Consider the following 16,042-nt stretch of genomic DNA (forward strand, 5'->3'; position numbering starts at 1 on the left):
TTGCAAAGCAGAGTGACACACAGAAGGAGACACAACAGAGAGACAGAGGCAGCGATTTTCCATCACTTTGTTCACTCCACAAATGCCTGCAACAGCAGGGGCTGGGCCAGGCTTAAGCCAGGAGCCAGGAACTCCATCCGGGTCCCCAACATGGGTGGCAGGGACCCACGCACCTGGATCATTGGCTGCTGCCTCCCAGGTGCACCAGCAGGAAGCTAGATCAAAAAGCCAGGGAGCTGGAACGCAAACCAGGCCCCACAACACGTGGTGTGGGTTTCCCAAACAGAGCTTAACCTGCTGTGCCACAATGCCCCCGCCCAAGCAAACTTTAGGCTGGGCAGGATGTGGACCAGTGAGGAGGGAGGGGCTGTAAGAGTGGACAGGTCTACAGTGAGCCTGGCAACGCCCTGAGGTCACACCTGGAGGAACTTGCTCCAGGTCTAAGAGTGCTGTGGGAGGGCCAGGGACCAGCTCCGTGCAGGGGCCACGAGGGTCTGTGATGTGCCCGTCTGTGTCCCTTCCTCCTGGTCTCTGTGTGGTTGCATCCAGTCCTCAGCTGCCTGGATCTCAGACATCTCGCTGTGAGTCCCCTCCTCTCATCTCTGGGTCACCATCCCATCCACTGTCCCCCCATCTCTGGAACTCTGTCTCCCATGTCCTTGTGCTGAGGTCTCAGTGCGAGCTCTGGTCGCTCTAAATCTCTAGCTGTCAGCCACCTCCTGGGACCTCTGGGAGGCAGAACTGATGGTCCACTTGCTCGTGTTAAGCTCGTGTATCTGATCTCCCTGGACGATGCCCGCACAGCCCCAGAACACTGTGGGCAGTGACTTTGTGGGTCCTGTACCCAGGAACTGGGTGCTCTGACTTAAGGATCACTAGGGGACTCAACCCCCAAATGTGACTGTGCCACAGTCAAGGAGCTGCCTGGGACCTGGGACTGGGCAGAGGGAGGGGTCAGGCTGGGCAGAGCTACCTGGGGACCACGTTGTCACCCAGCTTGACCGAAGGCCAGAAGGGCTGCCCCTGCCCACCTTATCTGCCCTGCCAGGGTTTTGATTTTGATTTTTTTAAATTTTGTGTTTCTTTTAAAGATTTATTTATTTATTTGAAAGTCAGAGTTACAGAGCGAGGGGGAGAGACAGAGATCTTCCATCTGCTGGTTTACTCCCCAGATGGCCATAATGGCCAGGACTGAACCAGGCCGAAGCCAGGAGCCAGGAGCTTCTTCCAGATGGGCAGCAGGGGTCCAAGCACTTGGGCCATCTTCCGTTGCTTTCCCAGGCCATTAGCAGGGAGCTGGATTGGAAGTGGAGCAGCCAGGATGCAAACAGGCACCTATGTGGGATGCCAGCGTTGCAGGCAGTGGTTTTACCTGCTACACCATAGCACTGACCAGATTTTAAAAAAAAATTTTTTTTTGTTTGAAATACAGAGAGTCAGAGGCAGAGACATATAGGTATCTTCCTTCTGTTGGCTCATCCAAATGCCTGCAACAGCTGGGGCTGGGCAAGGCCAAAGTTGGGAACTGGATGATCATTCTGGGGCACCCATGTAGGTAACAGGGACCCAAGTACTTGAGCCAGCCCCTGCTGCCTCCCAAGTGGTGATCAGCAGGAAGCTAGCATTGGAAATGGAGCGAGTACTAGAACCCAGGCACTCTGATAGAAGATGCGGGCATCCCAAGTGGCATTTTTTTTTAAGATTTATTTATTGGGGCTGGTGCTGTGGTATAATGGGTTAAGCTCCCATCTGCAGCACCAGCATCCCATATGGGTGCCAGTTTGAGCCCCAGCTGCTCCACTTCCAATCCAGCTCCCTGCTAATGTGCCTGGGAAACAGTGGAAGATGACCCAAATGCTTGGGCCTCTGCACCCATGTGAAAGACCGGAAAGAAGCTCCTGGCTCCTGGCTCCTGCCTTTAGCCTGGCCCAGCCCTGGCTGTTGCAGCCATTTGGGGAGTGAACCAGCAGATGGAAGATCTCTCTCTCTCTGTGTGTGTGTGTGTGTGTCTCTCTCTCTGTCTCCCTCTCCCACTGTAACTCTAATTTCCAAATAAATAAGCAAATCTTTAACAAATTTGATTAAAAAACATTATTTATTCATTTGAAAGGCAGAGTGACAGACAGAGACACACACAGAGAAAGAGATCTTCATCTTCTGGTTCACTTCCCAAATTGCCACAACAATCCTGGTTGGGCCAGACTGAAGCCAGGAGCCAGGAACTCCATCCAGGTCTCCCAATACCCGATGCTTCCTTGACACCAGACTTTACCTGCTTGATGCCCTCTGCCTGGTTTGCCCTTTCTTCCTTTCTCTTTTAAGCAAACATTACTCTTCATTTAAAACCTTGCCCAGCGCTGTTGGATAGCAACACCACCTGGGACACCCACATCCCCTATCCATGCTGGTTCGAGGCCCAGCTACTCTGCTTCTGGGTGTTAATGTGCAGTCTGAGCAGTAGCAAGTGGCAGCTCAATTACTCGAGTCCCCACCTGGGAGCCCTAGATGGAATTCCAGTCTCCTGACTTGGGTCTGGCCCAGCACCAGGTCTAGCTGTTGTGGACATCTGGAGAATGAACCAGTGGATGGAAGATCGATCTCTCTCTCTCTCTGCCTTTCAAATAGACAAACATTTATTTATAAGTTGAGCCTTGTTTAAAAAAAAAAAAAAAGTGGGCTACTATCCACTTGTGATGTGGACATTGCATATCAATGCCAATTCAAATCCCTGCTACTCTGCTTTTGATCCGGCTCCCTACTAATGCACCTGAGAAGGCAGTGGGACATGGCCCAGTGGTACTTGGTCCCTGCTATCTATTGGGAGACCTGGATGGAGTTTCTGGCTCCTGGCTTCAGCTGGCCTGCCCTGGCTGTTGTGGCCATTTGGAGAGTAAACCAGATGGAAGATATCTCTTTCAATCTCTCCCCCCCAAACACACACATACTCTGTTTTTCAATAAATAAATGAAAGACCCAGCTCAGGGGCAGGTGTGTGCAGCGTGCCTCCCATCTGCGTCTGTTATCAGAGTGCCTGATTTGCGTCCCAGCCCCTCCACTTCAGATCCAGCTTCCTGCTGGTGCACACCCTGGCAGGCGGCAGTGAGGCTCAAGTAGTTGAGTCCCTGCCACCCATGTGGGAGACTTGGATTGAGTTCCTAGCTCTTGCTTTAGCCTGGCCCAGCCCCGGCTATTGCAGGTCCTGGGGGAGTGAACCCATGGACAGAAGTTCTCTCCATCTGTCTGTCACTTTGCCTCTCACACTAACTGAAAATAAACAAATACTCACAAAAGAGAAGACCCAGTCCCAAGGCCTCTTCCTCCCAGCAGCCTTCCTTGTGTCGCTTGGGTAGAACAGTTCCTCCTCCCTGCTGGCCAGCACCTCTTCCCCTGCCCTGCCCTTAACTTCTTGCTGCCTGGTGCACAGGATGTACTCAGCTAAGTCTGCAGCCTGGGGGGACCAGGACTCTGACAACCCCATCTCCTGCCTTCAGCCAAGCCCTCCAAGGGCTGGCTTTTCCTAGGCCCCTTTTTCTTTGTGACCCTTCCTTCCAGAGCTCTGGGCCTGAGCCAAACCTGCCTCCCGGCAGGTGACGTATCCACTTCCCAGGCCCCTATGCTCGGCCTGGCTCTGAAGCCAGACACCCCTCCCCCGCCCCAGGGAGGGGCATCCGGGGCAAGAGAGCGTCCAGGGAGGTCGGATCAGCCAGGCAGGGGCAGATGAGCCAGATGAGGCTGAGTAACGGGCAGGACCCAGGGAGCTCAGTGAGCAGCGGATCCTCAGGCCCCAGCGGGGCCTCCCAGCACGGGCCTTATGCTTCTGACCTGGACTGGACATCTGAGGGCGCCCCAGACCCAGTCGCCCCCCGGCCTCTGGCTGGGACAGGCAGAGGCCCCTCGGCCTCCAATCTTCGCCTTCTGGTTCCCATTTGCAGCCTTTTCCTGAGCGCCACCCGCCGCCCATTGCTGCCCTGCGCCTGCCAAGATTCCTGGGCCTCCGCGGCTTCCCCGCATGGTGGCGGCAGTGGCAGCGGGAGGAGCCGGGCTGGCGGGAGCCTGGCCAGGCCACTGCACCCAAGCCGGGCCAAGCAAACACAGGCGCGCCAAGGAGCAAGGCGAAATAGTTCACAAATGAGAAAAAGCTGCTTCCAGGTTGGGCCAGGGTTTTAAAGCCCAGGCCGCAGGGAGCTGAGGTCACCTGCAGGAAGGGCCATCTGCAAGGACACCCTGGGTCTGGGAGGGACTTCCGTTGCAGCCAGAGGGAGTGAGGTTAGACCGCCAAGGGCACAGGCCTCGCGCAGCCTGGGAGGTCACGGGGAAGACTTCGGCCCAGTGTCTGGCTTACCTGTCCAGCTGAGGGGTCTGGGGAGGTGTCAGCAGAGGAGGGCCTAAGAATGAACAAGAGGAGCAGTGAGAAGACACCCCGAGCCTGGGAAGCCGCCTCCCCACCACAGCCACCCCAGCACCAGCCATAGGCCTCCTGCCAGGACCTTGGCCCCCACCTCTGTCCCCCTCCTCCCAGGGAGCGCCCACTCTCACAACCCCAGCCCTTCAGCGGACACAACTGGACCCACTGGGTGCCTGCCCTGGGTCCATGAAGCCCCTCCTGTGCTAGGGCCCAGGCGCAGGGAGCCCTTTGCGGGTGCCAGGGCACCCTGGCGAGGTCCCCCTACCATATGTAAAGCCCTAGGATCCCTGCTGGGGAAGCTGCTACTGGATGGGAGATGCGGGGGTGGGCTGTGGGCCACAGAAGTGTCTACTGTTCTGCCCTGGCCAGAAGGAGCTCCCTGCTGGGAGGGTCCTTGGTGCAGGGTCCTGAAAGCTGAGTAGCAGTCTGGGAGGCAGACAAGGTAAGAAAAGGAATTTCAGACACCAGGAAGACACAGGGAAGGCCCGCAAGTGCCACGGGGTCGGGGAGTACAAGCAGGAAGTGAAGACGGCCGCGCGGCAGCATGAGTTTTTCTGGAAAGCAACCGGGAGCCGGGGAAAGTTGTTGAGTGAGCGAGGTGATGTCAGAGCTCCTGATGGTCAGGTCCCCGTTTCTGTCTCCGCCCAGCCTGCTGCCAGGCTCCATCGGGAGTCCTAGGCCAGGTCACGCAGCCGGCCACAGAGGAGCCAGGGCTGGAGTCCAGACCCAGACGGGACTCCCGGTGGATGGGGAGGGGACACCCAGCCAGCCCACCTGGCACGGAGGCCCGCAGCGGCGTCACTCTCTCCCCCAGCTGCTTGCTCCCATGGAGACTCTGACATCCTGGCCCTGCCTGCAGCGCGCGAGTAGCCAGATGCGAAGCCAAGGTTGCACGGCTTTCTCTCCAGCCCTGCGCTTGGACCACTGTGACCCCCAGGTGCGTTGTGAGGCCACTTCCCGAGGGCCCAGCCTGACTGAAGGGACCTTGGTGAGGTTGGGGGTCCTCCTTCCCTGCTCAGCGGAACCCCAGCTTCTCTGGCCCCAGCCCCTCCCCCAACCAGGAGGCTGGGGAGGGGAAAGGACTAATGGTTGGATCTGAGCTTAAGGATGGACAGGAGCTTCGGTGACGGGCATGCGGGGGTCAATCAGTCCAAGTGGAGGGAACAGCGGATATGAGGGTACGGATGTGAGAAGGCCCCTAACACAACCAGGGAATGGAGAGAACTAAAAGTGACAAATGAACGCTGTCACCGTGGGGACCACTCGATGGGCATCTGCAGTGCGCCAGGCACTGTTCTGGGTACTGTCACAGATGGTCTCACGCAATCCTCACAACAGCCCAGAGACACGGGTACTTATCGTCCCTTTGGGGAAAACTGAACAGAGAGGCTGAGTAACTAGCCCAAGGTCGCACCGCTCAGGATAGGCAGAGCTTGAATCTAAACTTCAGCTGTTGACCCCAAAGCCCAGGCTCTTAACCCATCAGCTGCACGGATGATTTGAGATGAGAAAGTCTGGCTGGCATCTGTCTGGGAGTCCATCTTGAAATAGAAGGGTCCCAGCCTAATGCGGGCTCCCATCCCCTCCACCCACGCTGGCCATTCACAGTGGAGTCAGTGGTCTGAATCCCCAGTACCCGGTCTGAAGCAGACATGGCATTAGGCATGGTCCAGGTAAGACTGGACCTGCTGTCCCGTTTTACTGAGGCCCAGGGGAGGTGACCTCCATTCTCCCAGGTGACAGGGCTGGGAAGCGAAAGAGGTGGGATCTGCACCCAGCTCTGCCCAGCCCCAGGGTGCTTAAAGCCTTGTCCACTTGGGCTTCCTGGAGGCCTGGGTTCCGTCCCCAAGGGTCCTATCCAGGGGACAGGCAAAGCTGAGCACAGAGCCAGCAGCTCCTACCAGGGGCCCCAGGAGCCCCCTCTAGTGGATCAGGGCTGCTGGTCCCGCAAAATTTTTAGAAAGCTGCGGGAGGTGAGTGGGTGTGTGCGGGTGGTGCCCGGGCAGACTTTAATGGGACTCTGTTCTAACCCCCCACCCCCACCCCCAACTGCCTTCCCTAATCCCCTCCATGAGCCCCTATCCTGGCGACATCGCCCCTTTGCACAGAGCCTGCCACTTGCAGGCTAAATCCCAAGCCAGATGTGGGTGGAACAGTCTGGAGCCCTGCCCCCACTAGCCCGTGAGAGCCTCAGGGCTGTGGCGGAAGCCAGCCAGGTCCCCAGGCCCTCTTCCCCGCCCAGCCTTCCACACTGGGTGCTGCTGGCCATGAGGTGAACAACTGGCTGCTCCCAGACATGGGGCTGGTTAGGGGAAGGGGCCCCCAGGGCTGAGCCCCCAGTGAGGGCAGACTCTGGGCCTGGCCTTGCTGAACAGTCGTGCTGGGCTCAGCGCAGCACTCTGGAGCCCAGCTCGTGCCCTCCCGGGTGCCGGCCTCAGCTCCTTCGTCAATAAAATGGGAGAGAGCATCCATGAAGTGGACTCAGAGCAGTGCTGGGCATAAGGACGCACAATAAATGTGCGTGGTCATCGTCACAGCCCTCCACCATCCTCAGACAGGCGTCCTGTGCCCACGTTCGCCTCGCCAGCCAGGGGAGCCAGTTCAGAGCATGGGCACAAGCTGAGTCCAAGGACGACAAGGACAGCCTCCCAGCTCCCCGAGCCAAGGCTCCTGGGGCAGGGGGTCCTCCCTGTCAGCTCCTTGGGTTTGGCCCCCCAGGGGCTCCACCCCCACCCCCAGCCCCAGCCCCTGCTGCTGCAGGATGGGGCTCTGCATTCCTGGCTAAGCGGCCGGATTTGCTGTGCTCCAGGAACTATGAAAAGAATGTTTGCCACGAGCTGAGCCGTGGTCGCCTGTCAGGGAGCGTGGCCTGGAGGGCCCACGCAGAGCCTGTGGCCGCCAGCACAGTGAGAGAGCGGGAGGCTAGACGCAGGGAGAACTTCCGGGTGGTGAGTGCTGTGGACACTGGGCGGGGGTGGAGACCACAGTCAGCAGTAACCCTGCTGGGTTTCTCCTGGGGAGGGGCAATTATAATTACCTTTCCTGAGGTCACACAGCAGCCGGTGGCATGGCGCTATGGTGACTAAAGGCCAGGACCCTAAGCACAGGCCCCACTCCCTGGAGGAGGCTGCCCCCTGCTCCCAGGTCCCCCCGGGGACTACGCATTCTTAGCACCAGAAAACGCCATCCCAGGCCTTCCTGTCCTGGGTTAGTGCCTGAGCCCTTCATGCCTATTACTCCCGATGCTCCCCGCCCCCGCCAAATACACCTTGCACTAAAAGCACCTGGCATGCTGGAGGTGCCCAGCAATTAGGTTTCCATTCCTTTCCCCACCAAGCCGAGCCCTGCAGAGGGAAGTGGCCCAGGGGTCAGTGTGTCCTCCCAGACCTGGGAGTGAAGCCTGGCTTGGCACTCAGTAAACAGGCAGGTTACTGACTTTCCTGAGCCTCCACTTACCCCTCTGTGAAATGGGCCTACAAGCATTAAATGAGACATGTGAATGTAGGACTTGGCATGCAGTAAATGCCCTATAAGCTCCTATTATTACATCTCCCTCAAGGGCACAGAAAGGGGAATTGCCCGGTTGCCCCTCTTCCAGGCCAGCTCTCTGCTGTGGCCGGGGAGTGCAGTGGAGGATGGCCTGGGTGCTTGGGCCCTGCACCCCATGGGAGACCAGGAGAAGCACCTGGCTCCTGCCATCGGAACAGCGCGGTGCGCCGGCCGCAGCACGCTACCGCGGCGGCCATTGGAGGGTGAACCAACGGCAAAAGGAAGACCTTCCTCTCTGTCTCTCTCTCACTGTCCACTCTGCCTGTCCAAAAAAAAAAAAAAAGAAAGGGGAATTGAAATTAGAAACCTTCAAGGGGATGAGGATCCCCGCACCCCAGGTCCCTGATGGACCTTTTAAGGGAGGGGGCCCTTTGCCAGGAAGGGGCCCTGAGCCCAGGGTCCTGGCCTCTGGTCTCAATTGTGCCACCGGCTGCTGTGTGACCTCAGGGACTTTTCCTCTGAGTCTCCAGGACCCTGTCCTTGACGTGGGGCAGTAACACCGGCCCGGCCCTCCCCATGAGGAACAAGCCTTGTGCCAGCCCCACATGTGGGCCTCCTCCTCAGCCCTCCAGGGCCAGCAAGCTGTATTCCCACCCTGCCTAGGCTGCACGGGCAGAGTTACCTCTCTGCTCTAAACTTTCCAAGAATCTAAATGACAGCAGCAGGAGCAGGGCCTCCCTCTGCCAATCCTAGAATCTAATCAGAGTGAGCAGGACACAGATCAGAGGACTGGGTGACAACTGTAGGTACTGTAGCCCCCTCTCAGGCATGACCTGGCCTGCTCCTTACCTCGCTAGGACACAAGAATCCTGGAGACAAGTATTAGCATTCCCATTCTATAGACAGGGAAACCAAGGCATAGAGATAGTGTCTTACTCGGAGTCCCCATGGAAAGTAGCCCAGATCTGACTGCCAAGGCCAGCTCTCTGCACACTGTACACCACGCCTTCACTTAAGATCTGCCGTCCACACCCCAGCCACCCTGGGAATGCCCACAGAGCACAGTGGGTCTGGAGTGAATTTCTGGGAGTGTGACTTCCATGGCTGCTGTCTAGGCACAAGTGTGTACCCATATGGCCTCACACATCTACCCACGCTTCCATACACACCCTGGGCCTCCCAAGTTAAGGCCACACTCAGCCCCCAGCCCCCAGCCATTTCAGCTTTTATCAGACCCTGGGGGCCAAACCCACATCTCCCCTGCACCTGCCTCCTCTGGGGACAGGCCACAGCCACCAGTGCAAGGCTCCTGGTCTGCCTCCTCCTTATCAGCCCTCCCATTACTCTTCACCATCCTCTGGGTCCTCTCATCCCCATGGCAACCACTCACATCAGCCCCCAGCCCCTTCCTCTTCAGCCTATGCCCAGCCTCCTGCCTGTGAGATCCCCAGAGCAGCCTGAGTCATTCCCAGGTCCCATCACTCTGCAGCTCACACCCTTTCTCCAGACAGAGCCCCTAGAAGTCAGATCCTGGAGTAAACTGAGTCCCTCCGCTCCCACCGTGGCATCCAGCAGCAGCCTCCCCGCCTCCAGACCTGTGCACCTGCTCTTCCCACAGTCGGGGATGCCTCCCTACTGCCCTTCCTGCACCTGTCAAGATCCCCATCATCCTAGAGAGCCTTAGCTGGAGTCCCTTCCTGGAGCTGTGGCCCCTGACTCCATACCACATCCCTGCCTTGCTCGGTGCCTCCCTGCTGTTTACCTCCACAGGCACCCTGAGATCACAGCTGTACCCCAGATGCGAGGCCTCGACTCAAAAATGCTTCAGGCCACAGACGAGAGCAGTTCGTCCGGGGCCCCCACTTCCCCATAGGGGTGCCCCCTGCCTGCCACTGTGGGAGCTGGAGCGGGTTGGAAGCCAGCAGGGCAGGGAAGCTGAGGCTGGGCCATGGTTTGGTCTGGCTCAGGCCTGGAGTCTGGGGGCTCGGGCTGATGGCCCTCTTTGGTATCTTACCCCTCCCTCTTGCTAACAGCCCCATTCACTTCCATTTTTTTCTTTTCCCTTCCTCTGAGCCAGGGAGCGGAAACACTCATTTTCACTGCGGTGGACAAAGTGAAACCGGAGAGAGAGACCCTGGTGAGCCTGTCTGCGTGTGAGCGCCAGGGTGTGTGCTGCCCTGCCTCCATACGTCTGGCTCGGCCACGCGGGGCCTGCTGTGTGTCTGGAGGAGTGCGCGCGCGCGCTTGCGTGTGCACACGCCTGTCCTTGATTTAGCGTGTGGTGGTGTGTGTGTCAGTAGGGGAGTATGTTTGCGTGAGCCTAATGAGTGTTTGAGGCAGTGTGTGATTGTGTGTGACTGTCTGCAGGAGGGCGCGTAGCTGTGCATGACTGTGTGTATCTGTGGTCTGTCTTCAGTATGATTTGGAGGTAACTTGTGCCCAAGGGTCACTTACTGTTCGACAGCCCAGTGAGGGGCCAGTGGTGGTGGAGGGGGGCGGGAGGCGCCAATCTATGCCCCCATGGCGTTGCCCTGCCAGGGACCAGGGCCACCTTGTGTCCCACACGCCCAGCTCCTCCCCCGAGATCCACATCCTTACGCTCGCTCAGGGCGGTGACGATCCATCAGTCTTAGCCCAGTCCCAAGTCAGTCCCAAGCCTGACCCTCCAGTCATCCCAGCCCCACAGCCCCACCCAAACGCCCACCACCGCCACTGGGAGGGCACTTTGCTGCAGGCTCTCCACGAGGGGATGGAGCCCTGCCACCAGCCTGCGTCCCATAGTGGGAGCCAGACAGAAGAAAGGACACCCTAAGGCCTCACCTCTGACACTTCTGTGTCAGGAGCCCAGGGAGTTCTCACTGATGGCCTCACACACACATGTGCACACGTGCGCACACACACTCAGAGGGCTGCCTTTCCGATGGGCAATTCCTGGCCCCTCCAGGGGCCTCCTGGGGCCAGTGTGTCTCCAGCTCCAGGACAGAGACGTGGGGGTGGGGGTCTGCACAGAGGGGCCCTGGGACCCCTCCCCTCTTGGCTGGGCAAGTCTCAGTCTGGACTTTGGGGGCATTTGCTGAGAGCCTCTGTCTCTCTCCAGCTGGCGTGGGTCTGGCAGGCACCTAGACCAGGAGGGACTTGGGGGGCAGAAGCAGGAAAACTGAGCGACTGGGAGGTAGCCAGCAAATCAGAAATGGCAGAGACCCGCAGGGGGAAGGGGCCTTGGAGCCCCCCACCCCCTCCTCTCTCCTCCACCGCCCTGCGAAGGAAGCTTTGTTCCTCCTGTTTCGCAGGTGGGCAGGAGAGGTGAGGGGGGCGCCCGCAGCCACACCAGGGGCGATTCCACCCCACGGCCTCTCAGACAGGAAGGCAAGGGGCTCCACCTGGGTTTCCGCTTGGGCTTGGGGGGAGGCAGGCGCTGGGAGAGAGAAGGACGACCCCATCCTGACGCCGACCCCAAGGCTGGAGCGCCCCGACCCGTTCCCACCCCGAGCCAGAGGCGCCGGCCCGGCCGTCCGGGACCATGTTGGGGGGGAAGCCTGGCCCGGGTCGTGCCCTCCAGGGCCCCCGAGGCCCGAGGCCGGCGCCCGACTCCCGCCCGTTACCTGCAGAGGCGGCCCTCAAGGCGGCCCGGGCGGCGCGGGCTCCGGGCAGGGGCGTCGGCGCGCGCGGGCGTCGTCGGGGTCCGCGCCGCCGGGCTGCAGTCGCTCTGCCCGCGCCCCTCGCGGCCGCCGGAGTGGGCGGGCGGCGGGAGGGGCGCGGCGGGGCGGGGCCTCCACCCGCCTCTTTCCACAGCCAAGGCCAAGGCGCCCCGCCCGGCCCGCGCGCCCGCCGCCGCCGCCGCCGCCACGGCCGCCGCCTCGGACGGCCGCCCGCCGCGACGCCCCGGCCGTCCGGAGCCCACCTGTCTCGCGAGCGCGGGCCTCCCGCCGACGGCGACGACCTCGGGCTGGGCGGGGAGAACTCTGGCGGCGGGAGGGCGGGAGGGGAGGACGTGGGTCCCAGAGCCGCGACCAAGGGGCTCACACTGGACCTTAGAGACCTAGGGAGCCACAGAAGACTCTGGAGCGATCCGATGTGTGCTCCAGTGGGGAGGCTGCGGACACAGCCCTGGCAGGGCCGGCGAGGGGCCGGAAGCATCAGTGAACCAGGCAGGATCAGCAGGGAGGTGTTTCTGGCTAGGCCTCAGGGCACCGGGGTCTGGGAGCCAGGAGAGAGCGGGATGGGTTAAGTTGGATGTGTTTGTGGCACTTCCAAGCACCCACTAGGGACATGAGAGCCCATAGCACAAAGATGGCCACCTCAGATGCTTCCGGGGCAGGGGTGAGCCGTGGTCATTAACAAAGACCAGCAGAGGAAGAGTGGCAGGCAAAGAGGACACATAGGGTATGGCTGGGGAGGACCCAGGACCTGGGCGTCCTAGAAGGCAAAGACTGTGTCTCCAGGTGTCACAGAAGCAAGTCCTTGAGGACCTGCGAATAAGGGGTGGGGGCCGGGTGGGGGCCAGGCTGTGGAGGCTGGAGCAGGAGGAGGCGGCCCCAGCAGCGAGGTAGCAGGGAGTCGGGATGGACTGGGGGCTGGGGTGAAGGTGTGTGCAGTGTGTGTTCCAAGTGGGAGAGAACCCGGTGCTCCTTAGGGCCAGAAAGAGCAGAGAGGGCCTGGGGCTGCCTGTGGGTCAGGGCCTACCCGTCCCCCACCCCTTCCCTCCTGCCGCTGCCCTCCAAGCGCCTCCCACTCGGCTGTCCCCCTGCCAAGGTACACATCAGCCCCGCCGCTCCTCAGTGGGGCCCCTTGCCCTGGTCCACTCCCAGAACCTGCACCCACCCCACCCCTCCCTCAGCCTGCAGGGATTGCCAGGGGTCTTTGGGTCTCCCTCCTGGCCTGAGCCAGTCTGACGGACCGCAGGGAAGCCAGGCAGGGGCACTGCCTGAGGAAGGGGTCTGGTTGGCAGGGTACTTGCTTTTGAGGGGTGGATAGCTGGAAACCCTCCCCGCCCCCCGAGGCTGGTAGGAAAATCAGACCCTGGATGGAGATTGGGGGGGCGGGGCGGAGTGTTCCAGGAGGAGAGAGAGCCAGGCAGCAGGGACTAGTGGTGGCTGACAGCAAAGACTCAGGTCCCAGGGCCACCGTGCACCAGCTGTGTGCCCTGGAGCAAATGGCATGGCCTCTGGTGGCTTAGTTTCTTCACCTGCAAAGCTCTCAGGTGTGTGGCCAAGACCTCGTTCATTGTTCCATGCAGAGCATGGAGCTGTCACAGAGAGCGGGCAGGGCTGAAGTCAGTGGGGGTGGGGGGACACACTGTTCTGGGGAGGGGGTCTCTTGGGCTTCGCACACGCAGACCCTCCCTCGAATTCTGTGGGCTCCCTGCTCAGATGCTGCCGCTGAGTTTCCTGATTCAACTCCCGGAGCTCTTCCTGAGGGCCTGGTTCTGATCCGCGGCCCTCCCGTCTTCCTCCCTGGCCAGCGCGCGGCAGATAGGGAGGCTTCCAGCTCCGTCTCCTTTCAGTCAGTCCTGGGACACCTGCCTGGTCCCAGCGCCACTGCCAGCTTCTGGCGGCCCATTCCCACCCCCAGGAGGGCATTGGCTGCCCGTTCCCCACCGGAGGCTAACCCAGCCAGGCCCCGGCCTTGCAGCCACTGTCTCCTTGCCCACCAGCTGTATGCACCCGAAGCTCCAGGCAGGAAATGAGCATCTGGAGCCAGAGCTCAGCGACCGTCCCCAGCGGGGCTCACACTGGGCTAGGCCAGACCAAACTCCTGGCCGGGCTGCCCACCCCACCTGCCAGGGGCCTCCACCTTGAGTCTGCCTCTGGTGGTGTCTGGGTATCAGGGGGCCAGCTCTGCTTGTGGTCAAGCCAAGTTGCTACCCCTCTCTGGGTTTCAGGCCCCTCAGCTGCAGGAATCGGAGGCTGGCCAGCAGGGAGTCGAGGACCTGCCCGAGGCCTGAGCAGGGGTATCAACTGGGGCAGGAGTGGGCATAGGGGCGGCTGTTGTGGTGCCGCGAGTGGGGTTGCCACTTGGGACACCCACATCCCAGCCTCAATCCCAGCTATTCCCCTTCCAATCCAGCTTCCCCCTCATGTGCCCCGGGGGAGGCAGCAGGTGATGGCCCAGGCACTTGGGTCCTTGCCATCCACATGAGAGACCCGGATGGAGTTCTGGACTTTGGCTTTGGCTTGACCCAGCCCCAGCTGTTGTGGCTGTTTGGGAAGTGAACCAGCAGATGGAAGATTTCTCTGTGTCTCCTCTTTCTCTGTCACTCTGCTTTTCAAATAAGCAAATCTTAAAAATAAATCAATAAAGAAAAAGAAAGTGGGGGGTGAGGGGAGGGTTGTTAAGTGGAAGCAGACGAGACGCCCGCGGTAACCTGCTCAGCGCGGTCCTGGCAGAGCCGGTGCGGGCACTGGCCCGGTGGCTCGCAGCGGGCTGAGGACTCAGGCAGACCTGGGTTTGGACCCCAGGCTGCGTCTCGTGGCTGTGGGCAGGTGACCTCATTTCTCCAAACCTCAAATTCCTCTCTGTAAGAGGGGGATAGTTACAGTCCTTAATGACAACAGCTAATGCATGCAGGGCCCTTACCCGCTGCCAGACACTAGTCTGAGCACTCGACTGGATTAACTCATTGAATCCTGGCAGCAACCTTTGAGACTGGCATTGTTACGGCCCCACTGTGTAGATGGGAAAACTGAGGCACAGAGGGATTAACTGACTCACCCATGGTTGCACAGCCAGGAAGCCAGTGAGCTGAGATGTGGTCCCGGCAGGATGGCTCCCCAAGTCTTCTCCACTACCCCTGTGCTGCTGAGGCTCTTAGAAGAGTGAGCTCTGTCCGCCATGTGAGGGCCCAAGAAGACGCCATGGGTGAACCAGGAAGAGGACTTCACCAAGAACCCAGCTGTGCTGGCGCCCTGATCTCAGGTGTTCAGTTTGTGGAACTAAGAGAAATAATGCTGAGAGAGAGAGAGAGAGAGAGAGAGATGAGAATATGAATTAATAACGGGCTTATTACAGGGGATTGGTGCTGTGGCATAGCAGGTAAAACCACTACCTGAAGTGCTGGCATCCCATATGGGCACTGGTTCAAGTCCCAGCTGCTCCACTCCCAATCCAGCTCTCTGCTATGGCCTGGGAAAGCAGAAGATGACCCAAGGCCTTGGGCCCCTGCACCCGCATGGGAGACCTCCTGGCTCCTGGCTTCAGATCGGCCTAGCTTTGGCCGTTACAGCTATTTGGGGAGTGAACCAGCAGATGGAAGATCTCTCTCTCTCTCTCTCTGTGCCTCTCTGAAACTCTGCCTTTCAAATAAATAAATAAATAAATCTTAATACAAACATGGCATACAGTAATGACTCAAAAATAATCAAGCATTTAATAGGAATACATGTCAGTAATCGTTACTACTAACATTTAATAATAATGAATGTTAATCACCCTTATTACTGTTCCCATTATTCTACCATTACTTCTGAATTTCTGTCTTGCTCTGCCAGTAAGTAAATCCTCTGGGTCCTAGCACCCCAGGTTGGAGTTGGGGGAGAAGTCGGACGGGCCGCTGCCTGCCTCCTGCCTCCCGTCTGGGCGGGATGTTTGCACAGATGTGTGGCCGGCGGGGGCACGAAGTCTGGGGCGGGGGTGTGGTGCTGGGCAGTTCCTGCTTCCCCGGACTGCCCCTGACTCCCCACATCTGCTGGAGGACCGGACTCCTGGTTCCTGGGAAGTCCTTCCCTCCATCCAGCCCTGGGTCCTTTTCAGTGGCCAGGGCTTTCTCCTCGGGAGCTGGGGAAATGGAGACCCTGCTGCAGCCCCCACCATTCTCCTCACTTCCACCCCTGGGGATCTCTCCCCATCAAAAATCCCAGTAATGCAGTGGCAATTAAAGTTACCTTAACTGTTCCAATCTTATAACAATTTTGCTTCAATCAACATCTAAATGTGACCACATGTGCCCAGACCACCCAGCGGCCTGGTGGAGGTGGGGTGAGCTCTGGGGGGCGATGCGGGGTGGGGCGGGGCGGAGGGCTGCTTTCAGGCCTCTGGCTCTGGGGGCACTCCCTAGGGGAGAGCTCTGCCTGGTCCCTGCCATCGCTCCCTCTACCTCCCTCCTCCTGCCTGTCCACAGCCAGCAATCCTTCCCTGGTCAGTCACCTTCCC

At 59.6% G+C, this 16,042-nt stretch overlaps 1 protein-coding gene across 3 annotated transcripts in view; it reads right to left on the reverse strand.

Moving 5' to 3' along the window:
* The window catches only part of COL8A2 (collagen type VIII alpha 2 chain), a 26,177-nt gene extending 11,342 nt beyond the window's left edge, over positions 1–14,835 (reverse strand). Inside the window, exons 1-2 of one of the 3 annotated variants that reach the window (XM_062190961.1) lie at positions 14,606–14,835; positions 4,343–4,385 (exon numbers count right to left, since the gene is read on the reverse strand). In XM_062190961.1, the coding sequence (XP_062046945.1) occupies positions 4,343–4,385; positions 14,606–14,727 (165 nt within the window). In that variant the 5' untranslated portion in view covers positions 14,728–14,835. Of the gene's footprint in view, positions 1–4,342; positions 4,386–4,670; positions 4,798–11,496; positions 11,547–14,605 lie in introns of those variants that run through there. The other 2 variants (XM_062190962.1, XM_062190963.1) reach the window with 2 other exon arrangements.
* Positions 14,836–16,042: the final 1,207 nt, after the last annotated feature.

This window comes from Lepus europaeus, chromosome 5 (genome assembly GCF_033115175.1).
Source record: "Lepus europaeus isolate LE1 chromosome 5, mLepTim1.pri, whole genome shotgun sequence".
NCBI lineage: Eukaryota > Metazoa > Chordata > Mammalia > Lagomorpha > Leporidae > Lepus > Lepus europaeus.